We start from the raw sequence: 20,191 nt of genomic DNA, 5'->3' as shown, positions 1-20,191 counted from the left end.
ACAGTTTCGGGTTAACTCTTGGCATTCAATCAGCTACAATAAGCGGTTTCAGATTGCTCCGTGCGATATCAGGCAACGCTAACCGAAAATCTACCGCCAATCTGCTGCATGGGCAGCACAAGAGATGATGCAAATCTAGCATGAGTACCAAGAGACCAAAATTGCGCCCATTTTGGACATTCTCCTGACTAATGTTTCACGTTACTTAATCAATATCCAGTCGCAGGAATAAGACGTAAGACAAATTGATGATCTTGAAGCCCGTTTTGGGAGCCATAAATATTTTCAAGTGACCTTAGAACTATCGCTGTGTAAACCGGAAAATCACCATGGAAATGTTTTTTTATGATAAATTCATGCTTGCAATATGTAAATATTGGTGTCGCCATCGCCGTTCTAGTTTAGCCTGTGATTGAGCATTGATCAGTCATTTGCATTTCCGAGATGCAGATAGATTTAGACACTTCCTTGTCAAGTATTCAAATCAATGCAAACACTCCCCTTGAAGTAGTGAAAACTGGTTGTTTCAGAGCACTTTTGAATGAAACGAGCGGTTAAAATACGCAATTTTTAAGTTTTAGGAAGTCACAGAATCTCCTGAATGTTCAAAAGTAAAATGTGCAATTATTAGCCGTTCGGGAAAAATAGAGCATCGCGGGTTTTCACATAGAAATTGGAGCAACCCTCAACGCCCCTTGGTGATCGGATAGCGAAGCCTCCGTTAAGAGGGAAAAAACCGTGTCTAGATATCATAATAAATCCGCGAAAATAAGTGTTTCGAGAATTTTGTAAAGAGCAGTGAATGTGGATTTTTCAGGCAGAAGTTGAAGAACTCTATACCTCGTCTTGCAGCCTCGCAAAGCGGCAATCAAAATGGGCCTTAAACGGACGTATCTACAGCCATGTTTAAAAATGTAAATTTAAAAGAGAAAAAGATTTAGAAGTCCGAATTCTTCTTTTTGCTGCTGGAAATGTGGTTTCTTGAACCTAAATTTCGACCTTAAGTAACGGTCCGCATCTCCATTAAAACCCGGCCTCGTAGCTGACTCGATTCATGTCTGCTCGACCACCGGAAATGGGAAGCATTATTATGGAGCAAATACAGAGATACACAATCACCATATTTGCTTAGATCAGTGTATGACCCAAAAAAAACCGACTCAAGCAGGGAATTTCCCGCGACCCGGCGTACATGACGTCAGAGAAAATCCGCCTTGCAGTGTTGCCGCGCATGGTCGAAAGTCACCGAAAGAGGTCTTCACCACGGCGAGCGCAATCAAGGTTACACCTCAGTCTCGTTTGTATAAAACGCAAAGTCGTCTTGCAAAATCTTTCAGTTCTCGTTGTTTTTTTGCCGCGCACGCGGGAATTCACATAAGAGTCGGTTCTTATGTGCTAGCCCGTTGGTACTAAGGAGCAAAATGCCACCTCTGGAGAAAGTGTCTGACGTGTCTGGGTGAGCACCTTCTGATCTCTTTGGAATTCGTAGATATAATACTGAGGCGGCACAGGTATAGCAACAGCGGCTTCGTACCCGACCAAAACCACAACAATAAGGACAACAAATGCCTGGAATTAGCGCACAGACCTCCAGAGAAAACGGAGGGCAAAACCAGCTTCGACTTCGATGACCTCTTCCCCCACATTGGAGCTTTCGGTTACTATCAGATCTTCCTGTTTCTGATGATGATCCCTTTCGCTTTCTTCGTGGCCTGGGTCTACTTCACTCAGATCTTCGTCACCCTGGTGCCAGAGCAGCACTGGTGCTGGGTGCCAGAACTGGCGAATCTTACCGCTCATCAGAGGTTGGTAATGCCGTGTTATAAGTGTATTTTGCGAAATGCGGGATGTGTCTGTTAATATTTCACAAACCGCTTTATTATTACTTGTTCATGGTGTATTGTGTCGGGGGCAGGGTCGTCCAGATTTATTGGCTTCGAGATTAGATAATGGTTCTGAAAGAAGCTTTGCGGTCGCGCTCTGATAATTCCCCTTTTTAGGGGCTTTAATTTACCCTTGAGGTGGCACCGCGCCTCAAGTCAGTAACTATGAAGAAAGGCAACCATAATCAAATACAACATTCTGTTGATTTTTTTCTAATATGCTAAACTTGTGTAGCTTTAATCATCTGTCAAACGAGGCAGGGAACGTTGATTTATCGGTTTAATCGGTAATTAATTCAATTAGGTCTGTTTAGACATCCATGATAGAGTACCAGCACTCAATTACATTTGATTTGACTTGCACAAAAAATCGGAAAAAACATTGTTTATATTGTCAGCATTTCAAAATTTCAACAATGTAAAAGCTCCGAGTAGACCAAGTTATCATAGAAGAACATCTAACAGACTAATTTAGAATGGAAACACTATGTTAATCATCTTACAAAGCGTCAAGCTAGAATTTCCTTCATTTTGGGTTTAAGGTAGATTTCTTCTTCAAAGGTTGTGAGAATTTACTAAGCTGAATCCCTTCTTCCTTCTCGAGTTCAAATGAATTTCAAAATTTACAGATAAATTTGATAATTTAAAGGGCGGGAGGTGCCACATACGACACACGCTCCCAAATGACAACGCGGCGTTGCTCAATTGTCAAATCGTCATGGCGGCCCTTTTTCAGAAGCACGTAAGTGCGGCAAGAGCAACAAGCTAGTTAGAAGGCAGTCGCGGCAGGGCCAAGTTCTTCATTTGTGACACAGGACTAGAACACATTCATGATTTAGTAAAGAAAAAAAAGAATTTCAAAAAATTCCGGATTTTCCCAAAAATCGCCATGTTGTGGGCACGTCATTCCCCTTTTGAAATTCTCAATTAGATAACTCGGCGATTGGCAACAGGGCGTTACTCATTTGTAATTCCGTTATGGCGGTGCTGTTTGACAAGCAACCACATGCACAAAAACTGTAAGCTTGGAAAATAATCGGACGGAAGACTGCTCCGGCGTTGCCGAACTTCCAAAATTTTACGTGAAATCGCAATTTTTGAAATTAACCCGCAACGGCTCTCAACACCTAAGTGTCTCACCAACAAAGATCCGTCTTATACTTGGAATCATAATTTAGGCCATAGCCCTGATCTACTAACCGCACAAAAACCCATCTCAAAGATTACCATTTTAAGTTTTACCATATTGTTATTACCCGGACGGCCTCCGTTGCGAATATTTGAAGAAGTAATTAAATAATTCAATTGACCAGCGTCATGCGTCGAACTTACGACTCTAATTCACGCATGTAAATTGATTTTTTTCCACTTTAAATGACGAAAAAAAAAACGAATTAAATAAAGTAGTAATAAATTGGCAACAAGAATAGATTTGTATCGATTAAACGCAAAGTAGGTGTAGGCTATAATCGGTTTCACAAGCCGCTTTTTTGCATCTCATTATAGTCTTCATCGGTGGAGGTCTTTTGGGAGACAAAAACTTCCGCACCTTAACGAGGAACCTGAGGAACGGAAAAATCAGTCTGCGGGAGCCTCGGAACCTTAAACTTGCGCTATGGCATTGAAAGTGTCCGTATGTCGATCACAATTGCTTGAAAATTCGCGTGAAAGTTATTAGTTGGGTTGGTTCAGACTGTGAATAACAAGTGTCGGTTTGGTTGCAATGAAGTTACCATTCCTCGAATGAGAACGCAGCGATCTTCTTTCATCAAATTGTCGTGCCCTAATTGAGGGACCAAAGAGAGAGGTTGTCTAATTGTGCTACCGCTCCTGCCGTTTTCAATGATAAATTCCTCTCGCATTTATAAAAGCGTTTCATTTTCACAGTACTTTCAAATTATTTTTAATTCGTTTAAATAGAAATAGGTACATTTTTCAAGGTCGCACTTTGTATAGTAATGCCATTAGTAAGTAAACCACAAGTGCCGGCGCTATTGTTCAATTTCTGGATTTTCGTTTTCAAAACTTCAGCCGAAGAAAAAAATCTCAAAAGCTTGGCAACATTGCAGCGTTCACTTGACAGTTCAGACATTCGTCGCCTTTATGACACTCAAGCGACTGTCAAATAAGGCCGCCTCTAATGATTTGAAAAATTAAGAAAACCGCTTTGGTATTTACAGGCGATCATAAAATTCTAACTTTATTGCCTTTAAATGAACCGATTATGTGAAAGCAAGGAAAAACACGAACGTTATTATTACGTGTAACCGCCTCAAGACAAAGGTAGTGACGAATTAGTAAAATGCGACAAATATTTTTTTTTATTTAAAAAATAAGGATCTTGTAAATTCTGGTAAGAAAATCTGTGAAAATTCGTCAGCAGGGTAGAAACACCAAAACAGAAATGTCAAACTGATTTTGTCTGCCATGAAAGTTTCACATCTGAGTGACGTAATGTTGTCACTTATCGAAATCTGTACTATACGTCGTCCAAATCTACCGAGTGCGAATGAAAAGTGTAAATTCGCAAAGTGACTGATAATTGAATAAATTGCAAATTTCAAGAGATGCTGTTCGTAAAAAAAATCCAATTAAAAAAAGTTGTTTCTGGAAACTACCACCAAAATTTTGCTCTCCTGCAAGACTCGTTGACAGTCTTTTCAGCTCATGCGCCTTTCGATAAAAATCACTCTGCACGCGGATAAAAAATACAATATGACTCGAGATTCTCCGAGGGTGCGTGCAGTGTTGCCAAACTGCTTCCAACCAGTTCCGCCCTCTTTTCAATGATAAATCCTCACGTTCTGGGAGCGTTTTAACAGAAAAAGCCACACTTTCAGAAGTACTTTCAAATATCTTTTGCAGGTACATTTTTAACGATTCGGGTCGAAAAATATACAATTTTCAGGGTCGCATTGTGTATAAGAACGTTGTTACGTAAACCAGAAGGTAATAGTAATAATGATATGTAAATTGGCCTCAAGTGGTGTAATTTATTTATGTTCTTTGTCTGTGATTTTTTCCTGATTTTGTGCTCGTTTTGCCCTTATTGGCGTCTCTCGCCAAGATGCTCTCAAGGCCTCCTTCGGCGTCACCGTCAAGTAACCACGTTAATGCGAGCATTTTTAATTATCCCCCTGCAATCAATTAAGCTAATGAAAACCAAACAAAAGATAATTAATTTAATTAAACAGTTGTAGTGTATGAAACAATGTACGGGTCGACGCAGCACGAGCTGCGCCGATTTGACGTGCGCAGTCAAGCGCCGCGGCAGCCCTTGAATCGAACAGGATCAGGATATTGGATTATAATAATAATGAACTTGACTTTATCTGATGGACTACATTGTGCTCGCAATATTTCATGCACGGCTAGTTTTCAGTGATTACTACTTATTATTAGTATTCATAAACAATTTTGAGCTTTTTTGCACCGTTACTTGGCAATTACAGTTTGATGACCAAAGTCTTCCTTCATTTATTAGTTAGAGCCTGTGTCAAATTAGCAAGTTATTTGCGTCTCGTGTATCCACTCGCTAATCGATTTCACATGCTAATCCTTCAATTTTCACTTAGTGCACTGAAACCCACACCCAATCGATTTCTACTTAATCCGTATCTGAGAAAAGTCCTGCGCAAAATTCAGCGTTAAAACGGTAAATTCTCCTGCGGTGCGACCTTTCAGATTTCGAATTAAAAAACGCCTTTTATAGGATTAACACAATTCATTTGTCGTCGTGTTTTTTTGCAAGAGAAAATTGCGAAACGAGCCATTATTATTGCTATTTATCGGAGCCTAATGGCTAATGGCAAAAAATTGATGCTAATGAGCCTGAAGACGAAATCGGCCACAAGGTTAGCTCATGGTAATGAAGACGGTAATTATTACCAAGGAACCAGAGCGATTATTAAATCAGGAAAATATGGCTGTTGAATTAGTTACCAGATACAAAATCCACTTTTAAGGCACCTAATGCACTCTTCACTTTTTCTACATTTTTTTCTTCGGACTTCACTTTCTTTACCCAACTACAACCCACAATTTATCCCATTCATTCAACGTTTCCTATAAAAATGAATCTATAACATTTCCGCGAATTTACTGATTTGCTTTCAGTCAGAAAATGGCAACAATGCGCTTGTTAATTGTTTTCAAAGATTGTCACATTTCAGTCTTTGATAGACGCGAAATTTCTCGCATAAGCATAGTTGCCAAATTGCAGCAACATTGTTGAATCAACCATGTTTAACTTTTAAAATGGCCACAGAGGTAGCCACCTGCCAAACTTCTTATAATCGAATTTTCAACAAAATGCCCGCTGTGGTAATCTTATAATTCTCAATTGAATTTAATTAAGATTTTTTCGAGTCTCGAGTTCCTCCAGCTTCGTCGGAACGTGATTAATTGCATAACGCACATTATTTGCTTTATGGTAACTTAACTGCGTACGGGACTTTTGCGATTGCTTTTCTGTGGTTTAGTTCAGGCTAGTTGACAATCAAAAAAGCTTAATTACCTCAATTAATACGTAAAAACAAACAAATGAAATGGCCACTATTCGACGAAATTATGTAAAATGAAAACATTAAAAATTATGTTTCAGAAAATCTCTGGCTATTCCCATGGATGGCGAAGTGCTGAACCGATGCCGGATGTATGATGTGAACTATACGGAAATCCTGGAAAAAGGAATTGAACATGCGAATCCATCATGGAAGACAGTTCATTGCCAGCATGGATGGGAATATAACAGGACGGAAGTGCCTTACAGTACCATCGCTACAGAGGTAAATTGTACTAAAATCACAAAAAAACTTTAATTGCCAAACTGGTCTTCCTTGCCGATCGGCCAACCCGCTGATGTTAACTTAAAAGCGTTAAGTGCTAATTCTTCAGGATGTATTGTTATTGAAAAGAAAAGGGATACTTTAATGAGAAATTAGCATGAGTTATGTAAACGGCAACCCCGCAACCTTAATTTACCAATAGGGCACCTGAGTACAAAAAGCAAAAGCAATTGAGTGCAGTGTTGTCAAACTTCATAAATTTATTTTCCCCGCAGAATAATTGGGTTTGCGACAACGCCGCGCTGCCCAGCACCGCCCAATCGATTTTTTTCTGCGGAGCTATTTTGGGCGGCCTGGTATTCGGATGGTTAGCCGATAGAATGGGTCGCATACCCGCCCTAGTGGGTACCAACTTGGTGGGCTTTGTGGGCGGTATGGCCACCACCATGTGCTCGTCGTTCTGGACCTTCGCCGCCTGTCGATTTCTGGTGGGAATGGCTTTCGACAATTGCTTCACCATGATGTACATTTTAGGTACATTTCGCATAAAATAGTCTTCAGAAGTAAATATGGCGGCCAATAGTTCTAGAATATGTGGGTCCCAAATGGAGAACCTTCGTCGCCAACATGTCCATTGCGATCTTCTTTACGTTTGCCGCCTCCATTTTGCCCTGGATCGCTCTATGGGTGTCCAATTGGAAGATGCTGTGTTATGTGACTAGTGCTCCGTTGGCATTGGCAATATTCACCCCCTGGATCGTTCCGGAGTCTGCTAGATGGTTGGTATCGCAGGGTAAAATCGATAAGAGTATTGGGATTTTGAAGAAGTTTGAGAAGCTCAATCGGAGGAAGGTGGACCAAAAAGTTTATGACCAATTTAAGGTGTGTCTGAAATAAAGCTCTCTAACTAAACTGAATTAATTTTCCTGGTCATCTTTCTATTCTAGGACAGCTGTCTTGACCTCCAGAAAGAAGACGAAGGCAACAAAAATTACACTGTCCTGGACCTTTTCAAAACGCCCCGCCTGCGCCGAATCACTATGATCCTGATCGTTCTCTGGATGGCCATTTCGTTAGTTTTTGATGGTCACGTTCGAAACGTGGGCACCTTAGGATTGGATATATTCCTAACCTTTACCATAGCCAGTGCCACGGAATTCCCCGCGGACACCTTCCTGACCGCGGTTCTGGATGTGTGGGGTCGCCGCTGGCTGGCATGCGGCTCCATGGTGGTCAGCGGCATCTTCAGCCTACTGGCCACTGTAGCCCCCTTGGGGGTGCCATCGGCCACTTTGGCAATTTTCGGTCGATTTGCCATTAACATTTCCTACAACATCGGCCTGCAATATGCTGCCGAATTACTGCCCACAGTGGTGAGGGCGCAGGGCGTGGCTCTCATTCACATCATGGGATATGTCGCCAGCATTGTTGCACCATTCGTGGTGTATTTGGTAAGTTTTTTTTTTCGTTTTTTACTCGAAAATGTTCTGATGTTCTTTCTGCAGGCCAACATTGACTTAGCATTGCCGTTGCTCATCCTGGGAGTGTTGGGCATTGCCGGAGGCATTTTAGCCTTGTTCCTGCCTGAAACCCTGGATCAGGAGTTGCCACAGACCCTGCAAGACGGCGAGAACTTTGGTTTAGATCAGAAAATATGGGACTTCCCATGCATCAAGAAGTAAATCAGCGGTAAACAGTAAAAAACTCAAACAACTAATACGGTACTTTTTAGGGACCTACAAGAAAAGCCGGCCTTCAAGAGATCAAGCTCAACGAGGCCTTCGATTCGGGCCTCTTTCAGAGGGGAGGTGCGCTCCAGCATACTCAACCGAAGCTCCCTCCGAAAATCAGTTTGTGTACCTGAAAATCTTGTCGCGTGAAAAGACAAAATGGCGTGCGCTTCATTCCGGATGAGGGCGCCAGGCGCCCCCCAAGTATTACGTCATTCATTTTCGGAGTCGAAACGTGTCTTCGTTCTCCTCAAGCTGAGCTGTGATTTTTTAAAAAGTCGGTGCGCCCTTGCAGCAGTGTTGCCATTTAGATAAAATTGACCTGCGCCGGCGGCTAACTTTACTTTTAAGAATATTTATTTGAAAGAAAAAAGACATATTGCATCGACATACTTGTAATTCTACCATAAATGAGCTTTGTCTAATTTATTTATTTGATTAAATCATTGTGCAAAAATAGTTTGTAGATAATAGATTACATATGCGTTGCTTTTTTTATTCTCCTCGCCACTTGTCCTTGTAATTGCACAATAACAATTAAAAGGGATTTTGCGTGTATGGTGAGATGTCTGATTTCGTCTTGATTATTCAATAAAATACTTGAAAATATGAGTAACACTCACCTTAATCAGTATCGAATCAATTTCAAAGGTTAGAACATAGGTTAAATATGGTATATAGGTTAAAGTGAACCATTGTACCAGATCTGAAAGATGCTCTGTACGTTGCAAACAATACAGAGCGGCGCAGTGGACATTGCACTTAAACGAGCCTCAACTCCTTGTGATACGATTCTTTACGAAAGAGATATCTGGTTGCTGAGGAGGAATGGAAAAGTTTAACGCAAAATATATGTATATTATCATTATTAATCTACGTGGACGATTTTGCCACTTGAACATTCGACGAGTATCAATGTTATTTAATAGGACTGAAACCGGTGTGCAGGGCGCTCGAGTCAAATTGAACGCGGATCTGGAATGAAGTATCAAGTCGCAATGGGCTTTAGTATTTTCAGATTTTCATCCACGACTATTTGCATTCGTCTTTATTAAATAACAATGTAAAAATTAAACAGGCGTCATGTGTTAAACAACGACATAAATAACCTCCTAAGCAAATTGAAACTGTTACATGAACTGCAATTTACGTTAAAGTAGAATGGAACCCGTAGATCGTACTGCAAGGGAGTTCTATGCTCGCTCATGATAAACCGAATCATGCAACGTTCCTACTGTCCTTTTGGAAAAGCTCGTGATATCTTTAAACTCGCAGAACCTCATCCATATTTGGTGCTCACGAGCTTATTCAGTTAGCTCTTCGACTTTCACGATACAAACGAGTCATCATACAAACTCTCAAGGACGTTTTTCACACGTCACACACGATGTGGGTATAGGAAATGGGTGTATCCCATATTCCCTTCGTTTATTTCGGACTCTCCCATCGAATTTATTTGGTGCAGTAGGGTATTAGGTTGTCTTTCTCAACTCCAGGACAAAAAACGGGGGGGGGGGGGGGGGGGGGGGAAATGCGCTGGAATTCCATGAATGAAAACAGCAATGGAAACTAATGGATTGCGCCGCGTCATACTGCACTCTTCGCCTTTTCCAGTGACGTTACTTCGCCCAACTTTTCAGAGAGCGCGCCACGTGCTGTGGGACATTTTGCGGCGCTTTTGCTGGTGCGACGTTACGGAGCTTAAGTAGCAACCGTCGCTTCGTAATCAATTAATTAATTTTAGATTTAATTAAAATTAGTTCAAATTACTTAACAATTGATTTGTCCACATTCGCCAATTCTGACGGAGTACCGGCCCGAGTTCTTGATTGTGACATGGGAACAGGACCCCAAAAATATGTTTAGAATTGCTCGAAAAACGCACCAACGCTGTTATGAAATAAATTCGACAAATTTCAGCACATTCGCGTTCATTTCCTGCTTATCTCTCCATAGAACACTCAACGATTAATTGCAGTTGAATGTTAGAATAACAATTCTAATCTAGATATTATTAAAGTTGCTCTTGTGGGATTTTTTCCTTAAGGGCATTTATTATTGCACATGCACGGATTTTCACTACTTAAAAAGTTAGATTACAAAACTGATGTTTAAGAAATCGCATAATGATTGATCAGCATCTTTAATCTGCGACTAAAATGACCCCTAGACGGACACGCACAAATTACGCTCTAAAAATAAATACTTCTGTACGTATAACGGACTAATCTTTGTACATTTACTGGACCTATCTGGGAACCTGCCTCTATTACAGCCGCTCTAGTACTGCTATAACAACCATGTAATGAACGAAAATTCCTACTGCTATTTTACTACCAAGTGCCTATAATCCTTATTAATGATTAACGTCCGCTGCAAAGAACCAGAAGCTTTGACTGGAACACATCATATTGTTAACGTCGTCGCAAGGCCCTGCCTCGCCCGGTATTTCCTTACGCTAAGCCCTCCGATATAATTCATTAAGGTTACAACAACAAAACTCTCCCTTGATTTTTGCTTCTTTGGACGAGTCACCAACCACTAATGCCTCGGCATGGGAGACCTGGGAGGCCTCTTCTCTAAGTAGCTCTTTATGCTGGGCACCGCGTGCACCGTCTCCTTGAGCCCCTTGAGCGACGGGTAGCTGTTAAGCGACGCCTTGCCGTACATGCTCTCAAACTGGTCGAGCAGCACCGCCAGCACCAAGTCCGACCAAGTGACCTGAAAGAAGACACCAAGTGGAAAATCCGCACCAATGGGGCGCGCCCCGCAGTCACCGTAATCTCCGCTCTTCAAAAACCACTTGGCTTTAATGTCACATTTTCGGAACTGCATCGACACCTTCTTTGTTTGTTCAGTAAGTTTTTTGCGATAAAGCGGTAAGAGGGTCGAGGGGGACATGGCGGAGGCTATAAATAGTGCCGCTGAGATGGTGGGGAGCTCAAATCCGCCAGAAAAGCTAGAATAATGGCGAATCTAAAGCTAAAGCTAAAGCTAGCGCTAGCGCTATGCGTAGTAACGAGTGTTATACAGATCGATGCGGGTAAGTAAATTGTTGTTTGCCTTGCATTTGAAATCCACGGTTTTCCCGGGATATTGACACGACATATGGGCCCGATTGGGGAATATTGTGAAAAGTTATCGATGATAATATTTGTAGCTACCCAAGTGTTTGTCTTGAATTAATTTGCTCAGCAGAAAGCATGGAAAGCAAAGAGTTCGGGGGCATCACCTCTATTTCCTTTAAGTCAAAAGTGCGCGCTTACTGAGACAACTCCCCGGAGGATTCATCCAAGCGGGGACCCCCCCGGCCTTTGCTAATTATTCGATATGAACTGACGAACTCCGAAAGGTCCGAAACGGGAACGACAAGACGACTGAAAAGAAAACTATTCAAGACGCCTCACGCAATTTTGTCGCAATCAATATTACATCGATCGAATGAATTGTTCGATCACTGCAAATGATTTTTACCCTGTACAGTGCCCTTATTCGCCCCGCCAGTACCTTTTACATAACCATCAGTATATTCGTGTGAAGTGGTTTTTGATTTTCTATTATTTAAAGATCGATAGTAACGAGTTTTCATACAATTTCTGAAGTAGACTGAAGTGAGCACTTTTACTGAATAATGCGAACTGCAACGACTGCATTATCAGTTTTATCACAAGTGATTTAACCCACTTTGATTTATACATGATCTGCAAGGTTATTATTTAAATACCCGTTTGAAACGTCTGTGTGGGAAAGATCTAATCCCAAAGGGTAAAAATTAACCGCATGGGGCATCAGGAGTTAGCGGGAAACTACGATGTTTTTCAACGATTTGGAGCCGTATTAGCGGGAGAAAAGAGTCCTAAAATGTGAAGGAAATTCGACACCAAATTTCCCTCTAATGCAATCACGCATGGATTTTGGAAGCTCCATGGTAACGCTTCATACCCTCATCACTGCTATACTTTAAATCCTGCTACTTTTCTGTTGATGTTGAGGTTGACAATATAAGTTATTAAGGAGGGCGAACCAGATGGTACGTACCTGAACTTGCAACGCATAACAAGAAAAAAAGTAGAGTAAAAGTAAAACTATGAATATTCATCCGTTCAAGATATGAAGTAAATGAACAAAAACCTACCAATTTTTGTATAGCTTGACTATCAAATCAATTGCTGTGAGGCTTCTGTTTTATCAATGCCCCTACTCCAACCAAATTTGAATATTAAATGTATTTTTGTCCTAAGAATGTAATTAATTCGTTACCCTTACTCTAAAATTTATATATTTTTTTAACTAAAATTACAAAATCAAACTTTGTTTTTCACACAATTTTTTCAATTCTCTACTGTATTTGTGCTATTTATGCTCAATTTCATTGTTTATCTATCTGTAATAACCAATTGCAATCAATGGAATGTTCACAAAGTAGATTTTTTCGTTTTATAATGTTATAAGTTTATATTAATTTTACCTGCGTCTGTGTAATATGTAAAAATTCCAAGCATAGATTGTTTCCGGGAGAGAAAAAATCTCCTTAACTAATTGTTATTATTTATTTACAGACAGAGTTGCGATCGATCCGCATCCAGTAATTTCTAAGAAGTCTGCGGCGCCACTCGACATATTCACAGAAAAACTCAAACCGTCACCCTCCACAACTACAAAAGACCCTGTCACGACTACGGCGCTACCCTCCACAACTACAAAAGACCCTGTCACGACTACGGCGCTACCCTCCACAACTACAAAAGACCCTGTCACGACTACGGCGCTACCCTCCACAACTACAAAAGACCCTGTCACGACTACGGCGCTACCCTCCACAACTACAAAAGACCCTGTCACGACTACGGCGCTACCCTCCACAACTACAAAAGGTCCTGACACGACTACGGCGCCACCCGACACAACTACAAAAGGTCCTGACACGACTACGGCGCCACCCGACACAACTACAAAAGGTCCTGACACGACTACGGCGCCACCCGACACAACTACAAAAGGTCCTGACACGACTACGGCGCCACCCGACACAACTACAAAAGGTCCTGACACGACTACGGCGCCACCCGACACAACTACAAAAGGTCCTGACACGACTACGGCGCCACCCGACACAACTACAAAAGGTCCTGACACGACTACGGCGCCACCCGACACAACTACAAAAGGTCCTGACACGACTACGGCGCCACCCGACACAACTACAAAAGGTCCTGACACGACTACGGCGCCACCCGACACAACTACAAAAGGTCCTGACACGACTACGGCGCCACCCGACACAACTACAAAAGGTCCTGACACGACTACGGCGCCACCCGACACAACTACAAAAGGTCCTGACACGACTACGGCGCCACCCGACACAACTACAACAGATCCTGACACTACTCCAAATTCATCGACAGAAAAGCCAAAACCAAACAATGCGGCATCATTTGTTCTGGGTAAGATAATTGGCGGTTCATATTGTATTCAAAGTTTGGTACTTAGCAACCTTTTATGGTTTTCATTGGTATAAGATGAATATTCCACATAACTTTAACACGAGTTATTAGTAATTACAGTTTATATTGGGATAGACAAGATTTTTTAAAGGTGGACTGAGATATAAAGTTTACGAATTAAGAGAAACATGCCTACTAAAACATTATTGTGAAAAAAATGTAAATCTTGTAATTACTTTTATTCTGTGTATTATTTCATGTAATTTAAATAAATATATTTTAAGAATTTATGTGTTAAACGGAAAAAATACGATGAGACGCAGGAGACATGAAGCCACGTAGCAAAAGTTGGCAGTTGACAATGACATGAAATTTAAATGACGTGTTGTATCATAGACATTTTATAGGGTTAAGTCTTGAATAACAATATAGAAGTAAGGAACACAATATTGTTTTCTCAATTTTGCCGCCTTGTTGACAAATTTTGTATTAATCCATGGCAGTAAAACTGAAGGAAGTGAGTTCACCGTGGCAACTTACGTCTAATATAGGGTGTCCCACACTCTCTGAAACATCAGAGGTTTTTCGAGAACGGCTCGGAGGCTTTAATGAATATTTGGTTGGAGAGGAATTGTTCTACATTTTTGAAATTCTTTGAAAAATGCAGTATTGCCGCTTCTACGGTAGCGAAGCCAAAATTTTAACTGAACATTTCGTGTATTATTGCATTATTGGATTCTTCTAAAAGTTTTAAAAATATTTCACGTAGCATATTCCATTTCGACCTTCAACAGTTTTCGAAATATGACTATTTCTGGATAGTTAATGGTTATAAGTTCAAAATGAATTTAAATGTCTTTATTTTAGCAGACGTCAAGAATGTCACATATTTGACAGATGTCAAAATGAAAAAAAAGTTAAGTGAAAGAAGTATCCCTAAGGATATGATTGACGTTTTGTCAATTTAACAGTAATATTAAGTAAGACAAATGCAGACTTAGTGCTCTCTGTCCGCAAGAGTCTGCGTGGAGTTATTGATAAGGTAGAAAGCCCTAAAGACTACAACGGCTCCGCGATGTCCTGCTTCCGCAGCGATAGTAGCAATTTACGCCATCTAAACCACAACGATGCCGAAATTTCTAGTCCTATCTAAGCTGCAAAGCGAGCGTTCTTCTGCATGTGCTCGCAATCTTAGGCGTGCTGGATGCCATTTAAATCAACCGTTATTAATATTTTTACCATTCCTTATGAGTTATGTGCCCGCAAAGTTACCTGCGTGTAAAATTGTCAAAAAAAGTATTTTAAGACAGTTATTTTACATTATGGCACGGATATTTCTGGAGCACTACTTCACCGCCATTTTAACAACCCTGTATACAAGAGATCACTTACGCTATTTCCGACGGAAAATCCTCCATTATCTTTGACCACTGCCTCAAATTTAGACAGGTAGAAGGGCAGCTCCTCTTTGGTCACTCTGGCGCGCATCTCCTCCCGCTTGATGGGGTCCGGCTCTTTCATCGCGTGCGTCACACCTGCGTGAGTGATACAAAATCAGCATCCAAACGCGCACCACGTTCTTAAGTGGAATTACATACTAGCCTGAAGATCGCCAAGGGTGTCTACTAGAACGTCGCACTGCAAGGCCTCCCATTCATCCTTGCCGGCGAGGCCAAACTTGTGCGCCAGGTATCGGGCGATGGCATTGCTCTGCGCGACCTGTTTACCATCAATTTCCAGCACTGGTACTTTCCCGAATGGGGTACCTGAAAAGGTTTATAAGAAAATTTGAGAACTGATGGTTAAGAGTGAACAAACTTTTCTTAATCTCCGGCCACTGGTCCTTCTGGAAGCGGACGTCCTCGTATTCGACGTCTGCATATGCGAAGATATACCGGATGTGCTCGGCACGGCCCGGGATGTCGAAATAGAGCAGTTTGTACTGATGCTGATCCTCCTCGGATGTCATTTTGAGTTCTTTCTGCAAATCGATTAGGTCACGTGAAACGAAGCTAATTATGGGCCGCATGAAAAACCACCGATATGCTAAAATCAATGTAACCCCGCACACTTTACCTAAAAATAACCCTTTTCATCCAGCCATTTTAGCGCTGGCCCTCTAAAGAATTACAGCAGTGAGTTATTAGAGGATGATTGTGTACGAAAACTCCCCCAAGGCGGATTATCATCCTTCACAAATAAGGTCGTTGGGGCAAAAACGACTTTTTAAGTGGCTCTATTTTTCCTTTTGGAGATTAAAATTGCACAATGTTTGTATGGTTCCTAATTTATCATAGAGATAGTTTACCCTGTTGTGGGACACGCACCATATAGTCAAGATCGCAATGGCGTTTAAAGCTTATCGCCCTTTAGATGATATCTAGGCCTCAATTGCTGGGTTTCGTGCAGGGCACCCTCTAAAAATAGTTTCAATTACCCCCGCTGTTAAAATTCCATCAATCTAGTTTAAATAAAAATGCATCGAATTGTGGGAAGCCCAGATAAGTTTTTCTTAGAGGCGTAATAATTTTTCTTAAGACTAACCTTACGTAGCAATACTAAAAATATCCGAAGCAAAGGAATAAAAGCCCATTTACTAAGAAATGTAAATACATGAGTTTCAACGTGGGAAATTAATCGCCTAACACTGTGTTTATTTATCTGCAACTATCTCGTGCTTTCGCCACGAATTGGTGAATGCAAAGTTGCGGTACACAATAGTTGAATAATATTCTTATCAACGTTTTATTATCTTAAAATTTAAAGAGTCAAATAAGAGATAAAGAAGCTATATATGTCCACAGTGCCTTTAAAAAGCTTCTGAATGACCCCTAACAATTAGAAAATAATACACCTGTCTCCTCTTTGAACACGTGCGGCATGGCTTCCGAGGACTTACAGAAATAGCTATCAATTTTTCTGAGAAGTTTTTGTGAAGTTCTGGAAAGAATCTGAAAGACCAAGAAGACGATTTTCTTTTCTGAATAATCCAATTTTTAAAGGTCCAATCGGGCAGTTCTAGTTGACCCAAATGGCTATTTCTTGCGGAACTAGAATTGATTTTGGAAAATGTTTTTTGCCCTTTAGGGAAGTTTTAGCAAGTTACAATAAATCAGGAGCTACAAGGGATTGAAGCCTGGACGTTCTGAATTGAAACTTATAATTACGAGGGATTTCTGAATTATGCGTGGGAATTCTGTGGATTTCCATTTAACCCCTCACAATCTAAAAGCAATTTACATCAATAACAGCTCCTGAATATTAAGAGGCGGCTTACACTCACTCACCTCTCCTCACAATAGTCGAGTAAGCTTGAATTATTCACCACCGAAAGATTCCTTACCACACGAAGTCGTCATTTACGCACTTATTTCGCTTGAAAATCAATTATTACGGTACTTAATTAAGACAACGGAACAAATATTAAAAAATAAATCAATTTTAGAACGGTTAAAGAAGGGAACGCCACTGTATATCTTGAAGGGAAGAGCCGATTCATGATTTCCACGTCAAAGACTGTATTTGTAAGATGACCTCCATTCCCAATATCGAAAGAAAATGGTGCGCTACTGAGATTCATGCCTAGCTGGAAATACACCGCTCCTCAAACGAATTCGCTTTAGTTTGGACCCAAATCAGACTAAATGAGATAAGTTCTTACCGGGGACGTCAATTAAACCAGTGGTCACCTTTCAGGGCAATGCGTGTTGCTTGACCACAAACCCTGAAAACCTGAAACCGACTGAAATTTCAGCCGGGCTCTCAAGGGTCGCGCGGGGGCCGCGCGCATCGCCATTCCACGATCGTTTTCCCGGATTTTATGCTCCCGGATTAATTCGCTACAACTTGCAACCTTCTCGCTTTAGTCCCATCTTGCGGGCGGTTTGAGAAAATAACCTTTCCCGCATTTATCCATTGAACAAGGGATGAAAAGAGTTTTTGGATATGAATAAAACATTATTTGTCATTTATTGTTTCGTTATATACAAAAATAACTGTAAATAACGTAGGTAACTCTCCACTCACTGATGCGTCCCTTAAGTACCTACCTATTAGGATAAAAGACCCAATTGTTTATAAAAATAAAATAAATAAAATTAGCTATAATGAGTATTCATTGAGCCCTCTTAAGACCGAACCAATACACACAAAAAAGCTCCTAAAACCATGGCGGCGAAGATCTGCACCTTGTGAGAGACATGCAGATAGCTTGGGAGATTTGATGGCTTGGTCACGTCCACTTCAGTAGGGAGAAACAATAGTACCGCGCAGACTGCTACAATTCCTCCAAACACTAAATTATTACCCGCTGAACGAGATGCAGAGTGGGCGAAATATGGCGCTGATCTTCAAATACATGAAACTTTCATTAGGGCAAATATAACAAGAAAGATACATACCTGATGATGCTAGCAGTACCTTGTACTGAACCTTCATGGCTTTGCACCTCAGAAAAATCATCTTCGGTGGGAGCTCTACTGGAGTCTCTCTCACCAGGCAAAAGTATGGCTTCTATGGTCTTTCTGCCAATAATCTAAGACAAATCATAACCTCAAGTATACAGTTTATTGAGTTTTTTCATCATTACTTGGTCAGTTTCAGGGTCTTGGATCACAATCTTAAGCTTATCAGAAATGTTGCAATTTACTGGAACCACATGTTTATGAGTTATCACCAGATCGATAGTGCTCTGACCAGGGATGGTGCCTTCAGGTGTAGGCACCACATACTTGTCCCATGCAGAAGAGTGACAATGGACTATGTAAACGTTAGAAAATGACTACAGCTGTTAGAAGAAAAGCTTTAGCTGTCTTTGCTTCAGCTTACCTTTGTACTTAATGGGAAAATCGTAAGGGCTATAGAGAGTCAATACTTGTGTGTGGCTGCTCTTAGTACCCAGGTAGAATTTTAAACTTGTGGGAAAGGCGAACACGGGAATTTGTCGGACATTTAGGTTCATTTTCGAAGTCTGCAAGGCATTCGAATTAGATTTGTTTTGTTGTGAAAGTACAGCTGATTATTAAAAACAAAAAACACGAAACGAGGAAAACGACGTCACGTGTTAAACTATTGAAAAATAAGAATGGAACTATAACTGTCCTTGTTTGATACGTGAAACTAGAATAAGAAGATCATAGAACAATCTCCAGATGGTGCAACAGTGTGCTGCCAACGTTGCCACAGGTGGAATGATTAACAGTAAATTAAGGAAACGTTTAATAAAATCGAATTAAATTTATTGAGCAAAAATAAGGTAAAAGTACTTAGACCTGGGAAAAAAAACACAAAGTAACTAAAAAATAACGTTTTTTCCATCAAATCTAATTAACAGTTCCTATTTCATACTTATGTTAACAATTTCTTAATTCAAAGATTATTCCAATCAAACTCATCACTACTGTCCATTTTATTCACCTGCACGGCTAGAATAACGTAAATTTTACAAAGGCAAAACATCATTGCCCCTATAGCAATAATCGCTTGGAGCGATCTTTGGCTAGTCAAATATATTATAAACAGCATCTTGCACTTTACTCTGCTACCTCAAACACACGCTTGACAATATAGATCTGCAAACACAATTTTGAAAAATGCACCAAAATCTTAAACTCAAATAACAAACCTTTCGATTGCTTAGACATACCACATAAGCATGATCAGGATAAGAAATAGTAAGTCTTTTGAAGCCCTGACTGAATGCGTGTGGGTCTAATCTGAAATGGTTGTAATCAAAATAACCATATAAAGAGGGTTGATTGTGGGGTACCTGTTGTTTGCAAGACCAATCAAACCATGTATAACTCCAGCTGATTTTTCATCATTATCCAATTCACCACCACTTGCCAAAACTGCGCCCTCAGAGTTAAGAGTAAGATAACCTACTTGTCCAGGGATAATGTTTCGATCCATTGCATACTTTTCCAAGGGAGTTGGCTGCCAAAGAATGGAGCCCAACAAAGGGATTTTAGAAGGGTGGTTGGGGGCGTTAGCTCTCTCAGGGTAGCGTAGAGAAAAAAAAGGACGAACTGGCTTTAAATATTGTGGGAATATGCAATTTATCTTTATTGAGGGTTTTTCTCTAATTTTGCGAGTATTTATTATTATTACAAAAAGAACTCTAGATTATGAGTCTTAACACTGAATAACAACAATCCACCATATTGCTATTATTGACAATTGACGGTTGAAACGAAAATGGAAAATAATTACACGCATCGATCACCTTCTTTTCTTGTTTTTCAACTTCAAAAACATTTGTTACCTCTTTCTCCATCGTCGTGGCTACTTTCGTGACGATTCTAGAGTTGAAAATTTCCACTTATTATATCAAATTATTTGTACAG

At 40.6% G+C, this 20,191-nt stretch overlaps 5 protein-coding genes across 6 annotated transcripts; 2 read left to right on the top strand and 3 right to left on the bottom strand.

The window, feature by feature from the left end:
• Positions 1-1,305: 1,305 nt before the first annotated feature.
• Positions 1,306-8,878, top strand: LOC136349260 (organic cation transporter protein). The gene is made up of 8 exons (XM_066300689.1): positions 1,306-1,456; positions 1,512-1,805; positions 6,487-6,670; positions 6,946-7,204; positions 7,254-7,552; positions 7,618-8,121; positions 8,176-8,348; positions 8,403-8,878. The coding sequence occupies exons 1-8, from the start codon at positions 1,422-1,424 to the stop codon at positions 8,548-8,550; spliced, it is 1,896 nt and encodes a 631-aa protein (XP_066156786.1). The 5' UTR covers positions 1,306-1,421; the 3' UTR covers positions 8,551-8,878.
• A 1,548-nt stretch (positions 8,879-10,426) lies between these two features.
• On the bottom strand, positions 10,427-17,607 carry LOC136349275 (glutathione S-transferase-like). 2 transcript variants are annotated; one of them, XM_066300723.1, is made up of 6 exons: positions 17,509-17,599; positions 16,175-16,264; positions 15,666-15,828; positions 15,446-15,613; positions 15,240-15,382; positions 10,427-11,121 (listed from the first exon to the last, which is right to left on the bottom strand). In XM_066300723.1, exons 2-6 carry the CDS (start codon positions 16,175-16,177, stop codon positions 10,942-10,944), a joined length of 657 nt encoding a protein of 218 aa, XP_066156820.1. In that variant the 5' UTR covers positions 16,178-16,264; positions 17,509-17,599; the 3' UTR covers positions 10,427-10,941. The 2 variants fall into 2 exon arrangements, with proteins under 2 accessions (XP_066156820.1, XP_066156821.1); XM_066300724.1 differs by lacking the exon at positions 16,175-16,264 and having other exon boundaries at positions 17,509-17,607.
• Positions 11,330-14,133, top strand: LOC136349271 (proteoglycan 4-like). Its single transcript, XM_066300717.1, has 2 exons — positions 11,330-11,443; positions 12,960-14,133. Exons 1-2 carry the CDS (start codon positions 11,368-11,370, stop codon positions 13,919-13,921), a joined length of 1,038 nt encoding a protein of 345 aa, XP_066156814.1. The 5' UTR covers positions 11,330-11,367; the 3' UTR covers positions 13,922-14,133.
• Positions 17,608-17,796: 189 nt separating the features above from the next.
• LOC136349274 (motile sperm domain-containing protein 1-like) lies at positions 17,797-18,902 on the bottom strand. The gene is made up of 4 exons (XM_066300722.1): positions 18,675-18,902; positions 18,436-18,605; positions 18,248-18,381; positions 17,797-18,194 (listed from the first exon to the last, which is right to left on the bottom strand). The coding sequence occupies exons 1-4, from the start codon at positions 18,805-18,807 to the stop codon at positions 17,975-17,977; spliced, it is 657 nt and encodes a 218-aa protein (XP_066156819.1). The 5' UTR covers positions 18,808-18,902; the 3' UTR covers positions 17,797-17,974.
• Positions 18,903-19,137: 235 nt separating this feature from the next.
• Positions 19,138-20,138, bottom strand: Lamtor4 (Late endosomal/lysosomal adaptor, MAPK and MTOR activator 4). The gene is made up of 3 exons (XM_066300726.1): positions 19,615-20,138; positions 19,471-19,561; positions 19,138-19,417 (listed from the first exon to the last, which is right to left on the bottom strand). Exons 1-3 carry the CDS (start codon positions 19,755-19,757, stop codon positions 19,379-19,381), a joined length of 273 nt encoding a protein of 90 aa, XP_066156823.1. The 5' UTR covers positions 19,758-20,138; the 3' UTR covers positions 19,138-19,378.
• Positions 20,139-20,191: the final 53 nt, after the last annotated feature.

The sequence above is a fragment of the Euwallacea fornicatus genome, chromosome 37 (assembly GCF_040115645.1).
Source record: "Euwallacea fornicatus isolate EFF26 chromosome 37, ASM4011564v1, whole genome shotgun sequence".
Taxonomy (NCBI): Eukaryota; Metazoa; Arthropoda; class Insecta; order Coleoptera; family Curculionidae; genus Euwallacea; species Euwallacea fornicatus.
The sequence above is the reverse complement of the archived record's forward strand: the minus strand, read 5'-3'. Positions and strand labels throughout refer to the sequence as shown.